Below are 18,390 nucleotides of genomic sequence, written 5' to 3' on the forward strand. Positions count from 1 at the left end.
CACTCTTCTCTGTCAGTAGGGCCAGCTCTAGGTGACATGGGCAAAAATGAATGCCTATATAGCAGTATTAAGTAGCCTTTGCACCTCCCACCCCCCTCCACACACACAGACAACAGCCACCATTACTCCTTGCCTGTATTTGGTGCCATTTGCTACCCAGGAGCAGCATTAAGTTACCTTCCCCCCCCCCCCTTTTTACCATTCCAAATAGCCACATTAGATGACCCTTGCTCCCCATTCTTTCTACATAGTAGGGTAGCCTTTCCACTAGTAGGGTAGCCTTTGTCCTTGCCCAACACCTAGCAGTAGTAGGGTAGCCTTTGTCCCTCCCACCACATAGCAGTATAGGGTGGTGGAGGATTCCACCAGTTTACCTAATGGCTCAGGCACTTTGCTGCCTATTAGTGCTGACTATGCATTGGGCTTGATTCACAAAGCCGTGCTAACTGTTTAGCACGGGTGTGCTAAACAGTTAGCACGTGAAGTGCCGTTCGCGGACTTTTGCGCGCACAAAGTGCCGCGATTCGCGTGATTGTGTACTTTTGCGTTCGCAATTTGCCGCGATTCGCGCATTGCCTGATAACCCTGTGTATCTGGCACGCTTTTCTAAAATCTGCACAGCATAGCAATAGTGTGCCTAAATCTGTGGGGTAGGGAGTGAGGGGAGAATTTTTACACAACTGCCCTGAGAGCTCTTTAGCCTAGAAATTGCCCTGGTGCAGGATGTGCATGAAAGGGGAGGGGGGGGGGTCATACTTTCTGACCACCCAGCACAACAAGGCTAAGAGCTGGATAATGGAAGAGGTCACATAGGCTGCCCAGAGCAACTGCAGCTCTGGGCTTCCGATATCGCTACAAATAAAACACAATGGCAGCACAGTGCGATGTTGTGCTGCCTTAGTTCGCACTGTGCTGCCTTAGCGATAGCAAGTGTTCAGACAGGTACAAGACAGAACTATAGATTGGAGTGTAACTAGTAGCAACCGCAGCTCACAGTCACGTCCACAGAAGCAGAGCAAGCTGGCTAACAGCAGTCACCAGCAAGCATCCACCCAGGCAAGACTACAGGATAGAATATACTACAGGATAGCCTATAGTTACGTTCCCAGAAACTAGAGTAGCAGGAATACTGCCAGTCACCAACGTGGTGATGGCAGAATCCAAGCTATCTGGATAATGGACTTCACTGATCCACCGCGGATGCAGCGAACGTCAATCAAGCATGGAACTAGGCAATACACAATGATAAGAAAAATAGCAAACGGCTCAACTAACGGATAAATATATATTAGCAAGTCTGCATACATATTTATCTAGCTAAAGCACAAGTAATAAGGTCGCATAGAACTACAGCAACAGAATTATACAGAGTAACAAGGTGCCCAGTAGATCAGCGTAGTGACCACTGTGACGGGCGAGGTATGAAATGAGAGGCAGACCTTTATGCTGGCATTAGCCAATGGATGCAGGTATGCAAATCTCCACACAGCTGAATGGTAATCACTCAATCCTGAGCTGGCTTGATTACCATTTGCTAGCTGGCTGTGAATGCAAAGGACCCCCATAAGAAATACATGCAGAATTATGTAACAACATGCATGCAGGAAATCCAGGCCTATCTGGCCGCAGCTCAGCTGCAACAAGCAATTGGTGGAATGATGACCGCATCCTGAGCTGCCCAGAACTGCAGAGCGATTGCAAATGACAATGAGACCCATTGCAAATGCACAACCCAATGCAAGCAGATAAGCCAGAACTGTCCATTTGCAGCTCCACTGCAACGGACAGAATACGCTACATGGGATCCTTACACATATCTTACATACATACATTAAACAAAAAATGTGACAAATCGTTATTTGTATAAAAATCATCATGCAAATTGTATTGACGATTTCTTATAATCTGTTGTTAAGGACTAAACAGTATAATATACCCTGTTTTTTTACAGGCCAAAAAAATTGCACTAATGGGACAGGAGTTTGCGAGGAATAATCTAATGGGAGAAAATATTTTCTGCTACTATTTCAAGCTTTTCAATGTATGTACTATATGTCCTTTTTGTATATATTCATATAAGACGCATGAAAACACACCTTATGCCTATCTGGCTATATTTTTCTAATATTGATACCTGCTTGTGATAAAAAAAAACAAAAAACCTTGCACTGTACCCCTCCTCTTTGTTACCTCATGCTATAGAAACCCAGCCACTTACTAATATAGACTGGTAGATGGGGTCACCAAATTGACATGGCAGTTTTCCTCCACAAGTTATTAGGACTGTTTTGAAGCACTCATGTTATGTCAGTGCAGGGATTATAGCTTCTCAATATCAAAACACAGTATATGCATCATATTTTATAAGCCACCTGTAATAAAAAAAATACAAGTGGATTGTTGTGCTTGTATACTTTTTACTTTGTCTCTAGTGGCTGGTACAGTCTCTCCAAAGGTGCAAAGTCTAAGTGGCCATATATCTTCACCAGATCATCCTGCAAAGGCTAATGAGTAGTGGACTGGTTGCCATTCACTTGTATTGGCCATGCATCTTCCATATATCATTGTGCAGAGCATGTAAATAAATAGCACTTCAGCCATACTTTCTGCACCAATCTGAAGGCCCATACCCACGCTGTTCTGAAAATCATCCATGGCGGACAATTACGAGCACCATGGCCAAGAATTGGGTGGTCAGACCAGTGTGGGTATAGAGTCTTAATGACTATTGCCAAATATCTGGCACGTCAGATGTCTAGAGATGCCCGAACACCACACAACACCATTGTTTTTGCCACTCCCTATCCCGCCAGAAGCTGTTTCGTCACACACACACTTTGTCCCTCCGGCCCCCCATAGCTACATGAACGTCATAAGACAGAGGCTGGTTAAACATATGTACAGCGTTGTGGCTGCTCTTATGCCCAGCAGGATTTGGTATCTGATTCTTTGGGCCACAGAGCTTGGCTAGATATCCTCCTGTGGGAGGGTGTGGGAAAGAAATATGTGAGGAGGGTGGCAGTTCATACACATCAGGAGGAGGAATTCAGGAAGCATATTTTTGATAGGGAAATCAACTTCCCTCACACTGGCTTTTTTGGCAGTAGTATTTTTGGTATGTGAACTTTGCCTCACTCTACCACCAGCAGTGCATTGAGAGAATGGACATGCAGTATTAACAATGCATGTTTAGTTCCACTTTTAAGTGCTAACCCTGTCTCTGTGGTTGTAACTTCCCTCTCTACTCCTCTTCATCAGCATGTTATCAGCACTTCAGATAACAATGAATACAGTAGAATGTGCTATTGATACGCCATGTGTAAACTGTTAACAATAGAGCCACACCACATAACACCGCAGGGGCTATGGAGCTATGGGAGGGGGGTGCCTCCCCCTCCTCCGCTGTGTAGTTATGGAGAGCGGAGGAGATGGGGTTGTGTCTTCAGCAAAGAGGGTCCTCTACTCCATCCCCAAGAAGCCCCTCTATTGCTCCCCCTGCAGACGCATTTCCTCAGACCTAATGATCAGCGCAGTGATGTGTGGTGTGACGTCATCTCACTGCAGCTGGTTGCGCCTCTCAGTTTGTCTCGGTCTTTCCTCTCTTCCTGCATGTGTCACATAACATATAGAGCAGGGCCCATGAGATTTTTCAAGAAAGACCAAAACCAAACAACCACTAACCAGTATATGCTGCTCAAAAAACTGCAATTTATTGACATTAACATATAGTTTTATACACACTTAGTTTATTGAAATTGTGTCAGGATTATCTGACACCATACAGAAAAATTTTGCCAATGCAAAATAAAGTGCTGCTGCTGAGTAAAGACAGCGTGGAAGAATCCCCAGGGAATAGCATTCTCCAATTCAAATAGCCCACTTAATAAGTTCATAAAAATAATCCAAGGCATAGACGTTTTTTGGTGATGCCAATAATGTTTGTCTGTGAGGAGACCTAAAGAGAAGTTGAATAAGGTCAAAACCACTCACTGTGACACAAGACTGGCGTAGCCAAATTACATAATGATCAATAGTGCCAACTTGGATACCTGACAAAATAGATCTTGGTGATGCCTGTGTCCTGGTTCATGAGGAGACCTATAAGGAGTGGTATAGGGAGGTCATAACCACTCACAGAGGGCATTTGCAGGCATGACCAATGTGGTCAAATAATTCAACCAACAATAGGTATCGGGTTAGTTTAAATCTAATAGCCTTGGTCATCAATGAAACCAGATTGGATACCTGGCATGTAGCTCTTGGTGATGCCTATATCCTAATCCATGAGGAGACCTATAGAGGAGGTTCATAAATATCCCTTATGTATACTTTGCTAGGATAATCATGCTGCAGTGCCTGTTCTAACCACAAGATGTCCCCAAATGACGTTCGCCAAAAAATATGTCTCTCCTCCACTAGATGGAGTATTCAAAGCCCCTCAATTATGGTGGCCTGCCGTGTATAAATACTGGGGGAGAAGGATGGCTAACGTGAAGACGTAGCACGTCCTGATGAAGCTCCGGTGGGCGGGGCGAAACGCGTAGACGTCATGCTACGCCTCTTCTTTCTGTATGGGATGCCGCCATGTACTTGACGGGAGCCGCCGCCATCTTCCTATGAGCCAGCCTGTAAGAGTCCGCCAGCTTATCCGCTACCAGCGGCTACTAACTGCTCCTAACCGCTTGACTGCGGGAATCCGTACCACTACACCAAGCCCGGATACCAGCTAAAGATAAGTGCCAGTGTATTGCATCATGCTCAAAACTACCTTATACAGCAACGCAGCACGCAGAGGCCTGGCTTCAGTTGACTACTGTGATACCCACCACTAAGTTGTCCCAATTATATGGAGATCTAACAAATAGTTGGGCTCAGCGGGGTCACCAGTTACTTTGCTTTGCGGCACACGGATAAAAGTTCCATTTCTTTCAGGAACAACATGTGATCCAGAGGCTAAAATACACTGTATATGCAATCAGCCTATGTGCTGGATACACTGGGTTGCTTGGTGTTTTTCAGAGCAATAAGACTGCTTGCGAGGTTATTGCTACGGCGTAGCCTTAATGGATGCTTCCCAATATGTGAATGGCAATATATTTTCATATCTATATCATTATACCAGACTTTGAACATTGGTCACTGTGCAACACTGCAAATATGGATGTGTGTACTTCGTTTCATAAGAAGGAGCGATGCATCTCTGCGCTATAACAATGTTTGTCTGCATGGAGTAAGCAACCAGGACACTATGCGGACCTATGGCTGATTACCCAAAATTACTTTGGCTGGAATGATATAGGTTGCTTTCTGTTGCAGTTCCATGAAGGCTTGATTAATTTTTTTCTTGCGGATATGGCTCCCGTCTTTGGACATTGAAGTGTTGGCTCCTATACATACAGGGAATAGAAACTTTATTCAAATTACTTTTGTGGCACCTATCATCCCTTATGAGCAATCTAGGTTTACCAAGGACTTTTTAGATTCACTTGTCTCGTATTAGATCTAGGAATGGTGCCCCTAAGATGTCTCACCCTATCTTAATATGACCCAGGCTATTAGACTTAAGTCATTTGTATGCTCATTGGCGGTTTGGTTGCCTGATCATATTGGTTATGCCTGTAAATGCCCTCTGTGAGTGGTTATGACCTCCTTAAACGCTCCTCTATGGGTCTCCTCACAGATTAGGACACAGACATCACCAAGATCTATATACCAGGCATCCAATCCGGTTGTCCCACTCTGTCCCAATATGATCTAGGTTATTTGATTCAAGCTATTTGTATACTCATTGGCGGCTTAATTGTTCGATCATATTGGTCATGCCTATATAATACCCTCTGTGAGTGGTTATGACCTCTCTAAACCTCCTCTATAGGTCTCCTCATGGATTAGGATATAGGCATCACCAAGAGCTACATGCCAGGTATCCAATCTGGTTTCATTGATGACCAAGGCTATTAGATTTAAACTAACCCGATACCTATTGTTGGTTGAATTATTTGACCACATTGGTCATGCCTGCAAATGCCCTCTGTGAGTGGTTATGACCTCCCTATACCACTCCTTATAGGTCTCCTCACGAACCAGGACACAGGCATCACCAAGATCTATTTTGTCAGGTATCCAAGTTGGCACTATTGATCATTATGTAATTTGGCTACGCCAGTCTTGTGTCACAGTGAGTGGTTTTGACCTTATTCAACTTCTCTTTAGGTCTCCTCACAGACAAACATTATTGGCATCACCAAAAAACGTCTATGCCTTGGATTATTTTTATGAACTTATTAAGTGGGCTATTTGAATTGGAGAATGCTATTCCCTGGGGATTCTTCCACGCTGTCTTTACTCAGCAGCAGCACTTTATTTTGCATTGGCAAAATTTTTCTGTATGGTGTCAGATAATCCTGACACAATTTCAATAAACTAAGTGTGTATAAAACTATATGTTAATGTCAATAAATTGCAGTTTTTTGAGCAGCATATACTGGTTAGTGGTTGTTTGGTTTTGGTCTTTCTTGAGAAATTTACCAGTGCTGGTACCTGCATATGACACACACTAGATTCTAAAACTTCTAACTTTATTCATCCCATGAGATTTTTGCAGGGGTAACCCATGGTTTCTAGCTATGCCCTGATGTAACATACATGTTTTTAAAACAGGGTTATATCAATAATGTAAGTAGGTTAATACATTTTATACACATCTAAGTATTAATATAGTAACACATTAAGTGGACGGCAGGATATTGCACTAGCCTTCACACAGCATTGGAACGAGTGGAGTTTAGTGGTAACAGGAGGCCAGCACATTAAAGAGAACCCGAGGTGTGTTTAAAGAATGTTATCTGCATACAGAGGCTGGATCTGCCTATACAGCCCAGCCTCTGTTGCTATCCCAAACCCCACTAAGTTCCCCCTGCACTCTGCAATCCCTCATAAATCACAGCCATGCTGTGAGGCTGTGTTTACATCTGTAGTGTCAGTCTCAGCTGCTCCCCCGCCTCCTGCATAGCTCCGGTCCCTGCCCCCGTCCCTTCCCTCCAATCAGCAGGGAGGGAAGGGATGCAGGCGGGGACTGGAGTTCTGCAGGAGGCGGGGAGAGCAGCAGACTGACACTATAGAGATAAACACAGCCAGCTCTGACAAGCTGTTTGTCAGCAGCGTGGCTGTGATTTATGAGGGATTGCAGAGTGCAGGGGGACCTTAGGGGGGTTTGGGATAGCAACAGAGGCTGGGCTGTATAGGCAGATCCAACCTCTGTATGCAGATAATATTCTTCAAACCCACCTCGGGTTCTCTTTAATGAAACTTTGCCTGACATTTTACAGTATTTGTGTGGAAGATTCAGAGTTCAGCCAGAGGCTCCTGTAGTTGAGGTGTGCAGTAGCTCTGACATGACTGAATTATTATCGGAAGTTTCATGTGTCTGTGCGTGCAGTAGCCTTGTATATTGACATCTGGGAACAGATCAATGTTTGAAGGAGAGGAGAAAGAACAGTCCATGTTGTGCGTGACAGGCGCTCATATTCTTTCTTTCTTCCATGTGCTGTAAATAGTGCATGAAAACGAAGCATTTGATTGATTACTGTTGATAAAAAAGACGGCTCACCTGTAACCATATACTGCAAAATGAAAAAAAGCACATTCAGGCTTACAGTAGTCATTGTGGAAAAAGAAGTCAAGATGTTGAAAGTGCTATATTCTATAGAAACAAACAAGATTTCAGTATAGTGTTATTACATAAGACACAACCAGGCACATAAATAAGGCTAGAAATATAGTTACAGCATAGCAGATCTTGGCACTGATATGGGACTCAGCAGCATCCAGTCCCTAAAATGCCCAGCTGTACAGTGTTTTGTTTTTAAACGTGTGTTGAATGGTTCTAGTCCTGCTAGAGGACCAGAGACCGCTGGTATGGAAAAGGGGGCCTACCAACGTCACTCAGGAGAAGTAGTATATTGTGTTTTGGGGTGTATTTTTACACATACCCATGCTGGGTGGGAGAAATATCTCTGTAAATGACAATTATTTGATTTTTTTTTTACACACAATTGTCCATTTACAGAGATATTTCTCCCACTCAGCATGGGTATGTGTAAAAATACACCCCAAAACACATTATACTACTTCTCCTGAGTACGGCGATACCACATGTGTGGCACTTTTTTGTACCCTAACTGCGCTAAGGGGCCCAAAGTCCAATGAGTACCTTTAGGATTTCACAGGTCATTTTGCGACATTTGTTTTCAAGACTACTCCTCACAAGTAAGCGGAAATTGATTTTAATTGTAATTTTCTGCTAACTTGTGACAAAAAATAAAATCTTCTATGAACTCACCATACTCCTAATGGAATGCCTTTGGGTGTCTTCTTTCTAAAATGGGGTCATTTGTGGGGTTCCTATACTGCCCTGGCATTTTAGGAGCCCTAAACCGTGAGAAGTAGTCTTGAAACCAAATGTCGCAAAATGACCTGTGAAATCCTAAAGGTACTCATTGGACTTTGGGCCCCTTAGCGCACTTAGGGTGCAAAAAAGTGCCACACATGTGGTACTGCTGTACTCAGGAGAAGTAGTATAATGTGTTTTGTGGTGTATTTTTACACATACCCATGCTGGGCGGGAGAAATATCTCTGTAAATGACAATTTTTTTATTTTTTTTACACACAATTGTCCATTTACAGAGAGATTTCTCCCACCCAGCATGGGTATGTGTAAAAATACACCCCAAAACACATTATACTACTTCTTCTGAGTACGGCGATACCACATGTGTGACACTTTTTTGCAACCTAGGTGCGCTAAGGGGCCTAACGTCCTATTCACAGGTCATTTTGAGGCATTTGGATTCTAGACTACTCCTCACGGTTTAGGGACCCTAAAATGCCAGGGCAGTATAGGAACCCCACAAGTGACCCCATTTTAGAAAGAAGACACCCTAAGGTATTCTGTTAGGAGTATGGTGAGTTCATAGAAGATTTTTTTTTTTGTCACAAGTTAGTGGAAATTGACACTTTGTGAAAAAAAAAACAATACAAATCAATTTCCGCTAACTTGTGACAAAAAATAAAATCTTCTTTGAACTTGTCATACACCTAACAGAATACCTTGGGGTGTCTTCTTTCTAAAATGGGGTCACTTGTGGGGTTCCTATACTGCCCTGGCATTTTAGGGGTCCTAAACCATGAGGAGTAGTCTTGAACCCAAATGTCTCAAAATTACCTGTGAAATCCTAAAAGTATTTATTGGACTTTGGGCCCCTTAGCGCAGTTAGGCTGCAAAAAAGTGCCACACATGTGGTACTGTCGTGCTCAGAAGTAGTAGTATAATGTGTTTTGTGGTGTATTTTTACATATACCCATGCTGGGTGGGAGAAATATCTCTGTAAATGACACTTTTTTTATTTTTTTTTTACACACAATTGTCCATTTACAGAGAGATTTCTCCCACCCAGCATGGGTATGTGTAAAAATACACCCCAAAACACATTATACTACTTCTCCTGAGTACGGCGATATGACATGTGTGACACTTTTTTGCAACCTAGGTGCGCGAAGGGGCCCAACGTCCTATTCACAGGTCATTTTGAGACATTTGTTTTCTAGACTACGCCTCACGGTTTAGGGCCCCTAAAATGCCAGGGCAGTATAGGAACCCCACAAGTGACTCCATTTTAGAAAGAAGACAACCCAAGGTATTCCGTTAGGTGTATGGTGAGTTCATAGAAGATTTTATTTTTTGTCACAAGTTAGTGAAAAATGGCACTTTGTGAAAAAACAATAAAAATCAATTTCCGCTAACTTTTGACAAAAAATAAAATCTTCTATGAACCCGTCATACACCTAACAGAATACCTTGGGGTGTCTTTTTTCTAAAAAGGGGTCACTTGTGGGGTTCCTATACTGCCCTGGCATTTTACGGGCCCAAAACCGTGAGTAGTCTGGAAACCAAATGTCTCAAAATGACTGTTCAGGGGTATAAGCATCTGCAAATTTTGATGACAGGTGGTCTATGAGGGGGCGAATTTTGTGGAACCGGTCATAAGCAGGGTGGCCTATTAGATGAAAGGTTGCATTGGGCCTGATCTGATGGATAGGAGTCCTAGGGGGGTGACAGGAGGTGATTGATAGGTGTCTCAGGGGGTGTTTAGAGGGGAAAATAGATGCAATCAATGCACTGGGGAGGTGATCGGTAGGGGGTCTGAGGGGGATCTGAGGGTTTGGCCGAGTGATCAGGAGCCCACACGGGGAAACTTAGGGCCTGATCTGATGGGTAGGTGTGCTATGGGGTGACAGGTGGTGACAGGAGGTGATTGATGGATGTCTCAAGGTGTGATTAGTGGGGGGAATAGATGCAAGCAATGCACTGGCGAGGTGATCAGGGCTGAGGACTAAGGGCTGCCAGGAGAAAAGCGCTATATAAGTGTTTAAGTGTTTGTCTTCTTGTCTTTGAGGGCGTTCTGAGGGTGTGGGCGGGTGATTGGGTGCCCTAGGGGCAGATAGGGGTCTAATCTGATGGGTAGCAGTGACAGGTGGTGACCGGGGGTGATTGATGGGTAATTAGTGGGTGTTTAGAGGAGAGAACAGATGTAAACAATGGACTTGGGAGGTGATCTGACGGCGGGTCTGCAGGCGATCTGATGGTGTGGGTGGGTGATCAGATTGCCCGCAAGGGGCAGGTTAGGGGCTGATTGATGGGTGGCAGTGACAGGGGGTGATTGATGGGTGATTGATAGGTGATTGACAGGTGATCAGTGGGTTATTACAGGAAAGAACAGATGTAAATAATGCACTGGTGAATTGATAAGGGGGGGTCTGAGGGCAATCTGAGCATGTGGGCGGTTGATTGGGTGCCTGCAAGGGGCAGATTAGGATCTAATCTGATGGATAACAGTGACAGGTGGTGATAGGGGGTGATTGATGGGTAATTAGTGGGTGTTTAGAGGAGAGAACAGATGTAAACAATGCACTCGGGAGGTGATCTGACGGCGGGTCTGTGGGCGATCTAATGGTTTGGGTGGGTGATCAGATTGCCCACAAGGGGCAGGTTAGGGGCTGATTGATGGGTGGCAGTGACAGGAGGTGATTGATGGGTGATAGGTGATTGACAGGTGATCAGTGGGTTATTTCAGGGAAGAACAGATGTAAATCATGCACTGGCGAATTGATAAGGGGGGGGTGGTCTGAGGGCAATCTGAGCGTGTGGGCGGTTGATTGGGTGCCCGCAAGGGGCAGATTAGGGTCTAATCTGATGGGTAACAGTGACAGGTGGTGATTGATGGGTGATTGATGGGTAATTAGTGGGTGTTTAGAGGAGAGAACAGATGTAAACAATGCACTTGGGAGGTGATCTGACGGCGGGTCTGTGGGTGATCTAATGGTGTGGGTGGGTGATCAGATTGCCCACAAGGGGCAGGTTAGGGGCTGATTGATGGGTGGCAGTGACAGGGGGTGATTGATGGGTGATTGACAGGTGATCAGGGGGGATAGATGCATACAGTACACAGGGGGGGGGGAGGGTCTGGGGAGAATCTGAGGGGTGGGGGGGTGATCAGGAGTCCCCAGGGGGCAGTTTAGGGTTAAAAAAAATAGCGTTGACAGATAGTGATTGATGAGTGATTAGGGGGTGATTGGGTGCAAACAGTGGTCTGGGGGTGGGCAGGGGGGGGGTCTGAGGGGTGCTGTGGGCGATCAGGGGGCAGGGGGGGGGCAGATCAATGTGTTTTGGTGCAGACTAGGGTGGCTGCAGCCTGCCCTGGTGGTCCCTCGGACACTGGGACCACCAGGGCAGGAGGCAGCCTGTATAATACACTTTGTATACATTACAAAGTGTATTATACACTTTGTATGCAGCGATCACGGGGTTAACAACCCGCCGGTGCTCCCGAACGGCCGGCGGGTTGTCGTCGCGGGTGGGCGGAGCCAGTTGCCGGGGGAAGCGTGCGTCATCAATGACGCGATCGCTCCCCTGGCATGCCGAAAGGACGCAACGCCCTTGGGCGTATTGCGGTCCTTTCGGCGTCCACTTTGCCTTCGCCCATCGGCTGTGGGCGGTCGGCAAGTGGTTAAAGAAGCGTTTTCCTAATCCAGGTCGCAGAGACTACTGATAGGCCATGTTTCCAATTCTGCAGTGTTGTTTAGTACTATTTCAAAAGAAGCCCTTCATTTATTTCATCTGAGGACTTGTGCAGAGAGCATTCTCTGTTAGTGGTCTCTGCCTTTGGAAACATTGGGAAAATTGAGTTTCCTTTGTTGCTCTACACCTACCCCATTCTCCTTTCTCTACAAACCTGTCTATGTAGTTGCTGTAAAAGAGCTCTTTTGTAATGTTGTCTGTTATTGTGCAATACCCTGTTACATTATCTTCTTCTTCAATCAAAGTTTCATCTATATGATTTTTACAAAGCAGCTTAGCTATGTACAGTAGTTTTATTTTAGTTTATCTCAATTCCTATCAAGATACCTTGACCCTTGTTCTTTATTTATCTAAAAAAGACAAGATCAATATCACGGTTTTGAGATTACTTTTACATACTTGCTCATCGGTTATCTATACACAGTAGTCTAGATAAGATGAATGTGATAGCTTGGGTCTTCTGTGCTGTATAATTAAGTTCAGATTCTATAGATATTCTACAGGGATACAATAAGTTACGTGTTCTCAAGAAGACACATTTGCTAGGATGAAATGACAGAACTGTTATTTTTCATCTCTTTGACTATAGTTTGTGAGATTTATTACTGGACAAATCTTTTAAAATATGTGTAGAGAGCATCATGAATTAACCGCTTGCAGCAACTCACAAACTGCTCATCTTTAATTTGACCACCCTGAACTGATAGTTGTCCATATTTTGAAAAAGAACTGAATCAAATAGCAAAAAAAGACTATGGCGGGGTGCCTTTAATTACAATTTTTTTTTAAAAAAAAATATGTTTTTGAATGTCTTCAGTAGAAATAATCTGTATTTTGAATGTACTCATCCTGCTGATTCAGCCAAATGCTTCAGAACTCATTGGACAGCGCTTCACAGTGCAGATAGACAATGACCCCAAACATACTGCAAAAGCAACCAGAGTAAGGAAGTGGATTTTTATACAATGGCCAGGTCAGTCACCTGACCTGAATCCAATTGAGCATGCATTTCACTTGGTGAATACAAAACTGGCCTGGCATAGCATCACCAGGGATGAAACCCAGCGTCTGGTGATGTCTATGCCTTCCAGACTTCAGGCTATAATTGACTGCAAAGGAATTGCAAACCGATTATTAAAAAGTGAATATTTGATTTATGATTATTATTCTGTCCTTTAACAAGTGGGAGGCACATATGCAAACTGTTGTAATTCCTACACCGTTCACCTGATTTAGATGTAAATACCCTCAACTTAAATCTGACAGTCTGCAGTTAAAGCACATCATGTTCTTTTCATTTTAATTCCATTGTGGTTGTTTATTGTGCCAAAAATGTTAAAATTGTGTCAATGTCCCAATATTTATGGACCTGACTGTAGCTGCCACTCAGACTTCAGAAACATGAAAATGTATGTAATATCACCAGTCTGTTTCAGATCCAAAGCTTATTAAACCTTATTCTTAAGGTGCACTGTGTTGAATTCCTACCGATATACAGAAGATTCGATCACTGTGATCGAATCTGCTGTTAAATCCATAACGCAAATGCTGACGGATCAACTGATTTCCATCCAAAATCGATCGATCCCATCAATCTGCCCCGGTGTAAAATTTATCTCGATCGCCGGTGGGTTGGGAGTGCGTTGATAGCGGCGTTCAATTGGCCGATGACCGACAAAGCAAAACATTACCTCTCTGCTGCCGCAAATCCCCGTTGTCCCTTCTCCGGCTGGCCATCTTCTCTTCACTTCCTGTCCCATCCTGTCAATGAAAGTTCAAACAGTAGAGCGCCCTCTACTGTTTGAACTTCCGCTGGCCACAGGACGTGACAGGATGTAAAGAGAAGATGCCCAGCACGGACAGAAGGAACAGCGGGGACTCGCGCCGGCAGAGAGGTTATGTATTGCTGGGAGAGGCGGGCAGCGGCAGCTCCACATATTGTGAATCGATTTCATTCTGAAATCGATTCAAAATCTGTGTGCAGTGTATGGGCAGCCAATAGATCCCCCTGTGATCAGATTAGATCAAAGAGGGATCTATCTGTTGGTCGAATTGGTGGCAATTGACCAGTGTATGGCTGCCTTAACTATAGAGCACTGGAGAACCAATCAAGAGGTCAGACCAGCTAAGGCCTTGGCACTACCAGTATTGGCCACATAAGGAAGCTCTGCTCAGAGATGGACAGATAAGATACATAGAGACTATATATAGATACAATGGGATGCAAAAGTTTGGGCAACCTTGTTAATCGTGATGATTTTCCTGTATACATCATTGGTTGTTACGATAAAAAATGTCATTTAAATATATCATATAGGAGACACACACAGTGATATTTGAGAAGTTAAATGAAGTTTATTGGATTTACAGAAAGTGTGCAATAATTGTTTAAACAAAATTAGGCAGGTGCATACATTTTGGGCACCAAAAAAAAAAAAGAAATGAAATCAATATTTAGTAGATCCTCCTTTTGCAAAAATTACAGCCTCTAAACACTTCCTGTAGGTTCCAATGAGAGTCTGGATTCTGGTTAAAGGTATTTTGGACCATTCCTTTTTACAAAACATCTCTAGTTCATTCAGGTTTGGTGACTTCCAAGCATGGACAGCTCTCTTTAACTCACACCCCAGATTTGTTAATTATATTCAGGTCTGGGGACTGAGATGGCCATTCCAGAACATTGTACTTGTTCCTCTGCATGAATGCCTTAGTGGATTTTGAGCAGTGTTTAGGGTCGTTGTCTTATTGAAAAACCCAGCCCCGGCGCAGCTTCAGCTTTGTCACTGATTCCTGGACATTGGTCTCCAGAATCTGCTGATACTGAGTGGAATCCATGCGTCCCTCAACTTTGACAAGATTCCCAGTCCCTGCACTGGCCACACAGCCCCACAGCATGATCGAACCCCCACCATATTTTACTGTAGGTAACAGGTGTTTTTCTTGGAATGCTGTGTTGTTTTTCCTCCATGCATAATGCCCCTTGTTATGCCCAAATAACTCAATTTAAGTTCCATCAGTCCACAGCACCTGATCCCAAAATGAAGCTGGCTTGTCCAAATGTGCTTTAGCATACCTCAAGTGGCTCTGTTTGTGCTGTGTGCGGAGAAAAGGCTTCCTCTGCATCACTCTTGCATACAGCATCTCCTTGTGTAAAATGTGCCAAATAGTTGAATGATACACAGTGACTCATCTGACATCATCTGCAGCAAAGTGATGTTATAGGTCTTTAGTGCTGGTCTGTGGGTTGACTCTGACTGTTCTCACCATTCGTCGCTTCTGTTTATCTGAAATTTTTCTTGGTCTGTCACTTCGAGCCTTAAAGGGAACCTCCGGACTAAAAATCGACTCAGCAGCACTGAAAAAGCTTTGTGTTCATTTAACAGTTTCACAGCATCAGAACTTTGTTTCTCTTATACAAGCCTCACTTTTAGCTGCACAGAAGAAAACTGCCCGGGCTTTTTTCCCCTGATCCTGTGCAAAGCATGATGGGATTTCTGATTTTGTTGTTCTCGTTATGCTGTTTTGGTGCAATTTTTTTTCTTTTACATTTTGAATTTGAAATTTGAAGCCTAGCGTGTGTAGCTGGGAGGGGTAATCAGGACACAGGACAGGTGGAACTGTGTCTCCTGCTCCTTGTCATCTCCTTTCAACCAAAAAGATGGCTGCCCCCATGACAAAGATGGCAGCCCCCATGAATCACAAACATTTGCCTGTTCTTTTAAAACAGGGTGGGTAAAAGATTATATTACCTATCTATTCGAATTAACATAACTAATGTAACTTAATGACAGTATGTTTGTTTACGCTGAAGTTCCCCTTTAATTTGAACTGAGCCTGTGGTCTTCCATTTCCGCAGTATGTTACTAACCGTGGAAACAGACCGATGAAATCTCTGAGACAGCTTTCTGTATCCTTACTCTAAACCATGACGGTGAACAATCTTTGTCTTCAGGTCATTTGAGAGTTGTTTTGAGACCCCCATGTTGCTAGTCTTCAGAGAAAATTAAAAGAGGAGGGAAACTTACAATTGATCCCCTTAAATACTCTTTCTCATAACTGGATTCACCTGTGTATGTAGGTCAGGAATCACTGAGTTTACGAAGCCAATTTGAGTTCCAATAATTATTTCTAAAGGTTTGGAATCAATAAAATGACAACAGTGCCCACATTTATGCACCTACCTAATTTTATTTAAACAATTATGGCTTACTTCCTGTAAATCCTAATAAACTTCATTTCACTTCTCAAATATCACTGTGTGTGTCTCCTATATGATATATTTAACTGACATTTTTTTATCGTAACAACCAACAATTTATACTGGAAAATCATGATGATTAACAAGGTTGCCCAAACTTTTGCATCCCACTGTATATAGACTACACACATTCATACAATGTGAATAGTACAAGTGCCTGCAAATTATCCCCATATATAGTATCATCAATACATCCTATAAACTCCAATATAAAAACAACTAACAAATTAATTAAATTACAAATGAAATATGAAAAAACACTGCAAACAACCCATAAATGTCCTAAAGACTACCTAACCTAAGGCAAAGCTACTGAGGTAATGTGCTGGATCCACATACCTCTTGTCCATTGTCTCTTACTATTCTTGGTTCCCCCTGGTCCTTATTATCCAGGTGTGTCTAATATTTTTAGACCAGGGGCCACATCATGAACTAGTGAAATAAAACAAAGTTTGCTGATGGTCCCTAGGTACACTATGCCTTTATACAGTTTGACTCCGAGTGAGATAGGGACTAGAGGTTCATTTTTAAGCTGAATTTGTTTGTAAATTGGAACCCTGTGTACCCCTCTGTGCCACTAGTGTCCCCGCCTGGGTCACTAGTGTCCCCTCTGCCCTCCTCTTGTCTCCCTGTGCATCCTTCTGTCCTTTCTCATGTCCACCCCGTTCCTCCTACTCTCACCCTGTTCTCCCTTTGTGCCCTCTCCTGTCTTTGTATGTGTCCTCTGTGCCTGCTCCTGTCCTTCTTTGCCCTCTGTGTGCCTCCTCCCTTACCCTTACCCTTCCTTCACTTACCATGTTTACCTCCACTCTTCCTCCTTCCTTCACTTACCATGTCTACCTCCTCCTTCCTCCCTCAACAATCTCCTCCGCAAACATCATAAGCATTTTTACAGTCCGCTTCCCCATTTAATAGGTCCCTGTGATCTGTACAGTCACAAATGGGCAAATGTTTGGTAGTTTTTTTAGATTCTGTTGAATTAAATGTAACTGCATTTGAAGAGAAAAGTGGCAAAGCAATGTTTTTCTCTATATAGAATCAGATCTTGTGGCTCATTATGAGAGATATATTCATCTGAAATCTTGAAAAAAAAATAATACACTGTTGTTAGCTATCAAAGCAATTACATTAATTATTGCTGTTTTCATCAAACGTACGATCCGTGATGCATTACTATAGAGAATAGAATTCTAAATTACAGGTCTAAAGTTTTTAAAAGCAGTATGCATAACCTCATTATAAACCAGAACAGAAGATTGTAAAATATGTTTGCAATGGGCATGTTTGTTCCTTTTTTTTTCTAAACAAAAGAATGTAATGGTTTATGTCAGCTTCATTTATAAAATAAAAATAAACTTCTGAAAGTTTATAAAATAAGCAATTTATAAATTCTCCAACCTTGATACTTTGCAAAGCATGTTGAGTTTCATGAAGAAAGCATAGATTACATGCCTTAATCAAGCCTTTGTAACTCTGAGAAAAGCAGTCATTAGACTCATTTGATTTGATTTGCTTTGGTGTGAAGGATTTACCCATCTGGTATGAGTTTACAGTGTGACACAATCTGTTATTAGTGCATCAAGTGCTAAAATGTACCCATACTCATCCTGCTTAACTGCCTTTGTTGGCAAATAAGCAAGGTGTGTAGGCAAAAAAAACCCCAAAAACATGAAACCTAGGGGGAATATGTGTATATATATACAAACGGCAATAAAATAAGATTTTCTGGTATGGTTCTTCCCTTAGGCCCAGTGCACACCAAAACCGCTAGCAGATCCACAAAACGCTAGCGGTTTTGGGTGCGGATGACAGAGATTTGGGCCAGTACACACTGAGCGGATTTGGATGCGATCTGCCGGCCGCATCCGCCTGAGCATCCGTGTGGCTAATGTAATTGAATGGGCTGTTGCACACCAGCGGTTTGAGGTTTTTAGCAAACCGCAAACGTGCAGCAGGAGGCACGTTTGCGGTTTGCTAAAAATCTCAAACCGCCGG

The 18,390-nt window shown here is 43.2% G+C and overlaps 1 protein-coding gene across 1 annotated transcript in view; it reads left to right on the forward strand.

Moving 5' to 3' along the window:
* POGLUT2 (protein O-glucosyltransferase 2) overlaps nucleotides 1–18,390 on the forward strand; it is a 120,187-nt gene that overhangs the window by 85,414 nt on the left and 16,383 nt on the right. Inside the window, exon 8 of the mRNA XM_068265257.1 lies at nucleotides 1,952–2,041. Coding sequence (XP_068121358.1) covers nucleotides 1,952–2,041 — 90 coding nt within the window. The remainder of the gene's footprint in view (nucleotides 1–1,951; nucleotides 2,042–18,390) is intronic.

The sequence above is a fragment of the Hyperolius riggenbachi genome, chromosome 2, assembly GCF_040937935.1.
Source record: "Hyperolius riggenbachi isolate aHypRig1 chromosome 2, aHypRig1.pri, whole genome shotgun sequence".
In the NCBI taxonomy this organism is placed as follows: Eukaryota; Metazoa; Chordata; class Amphibia; order Anura; family Hyperoliidae; genus Hyperolius; species Hyperolius riggenbachi.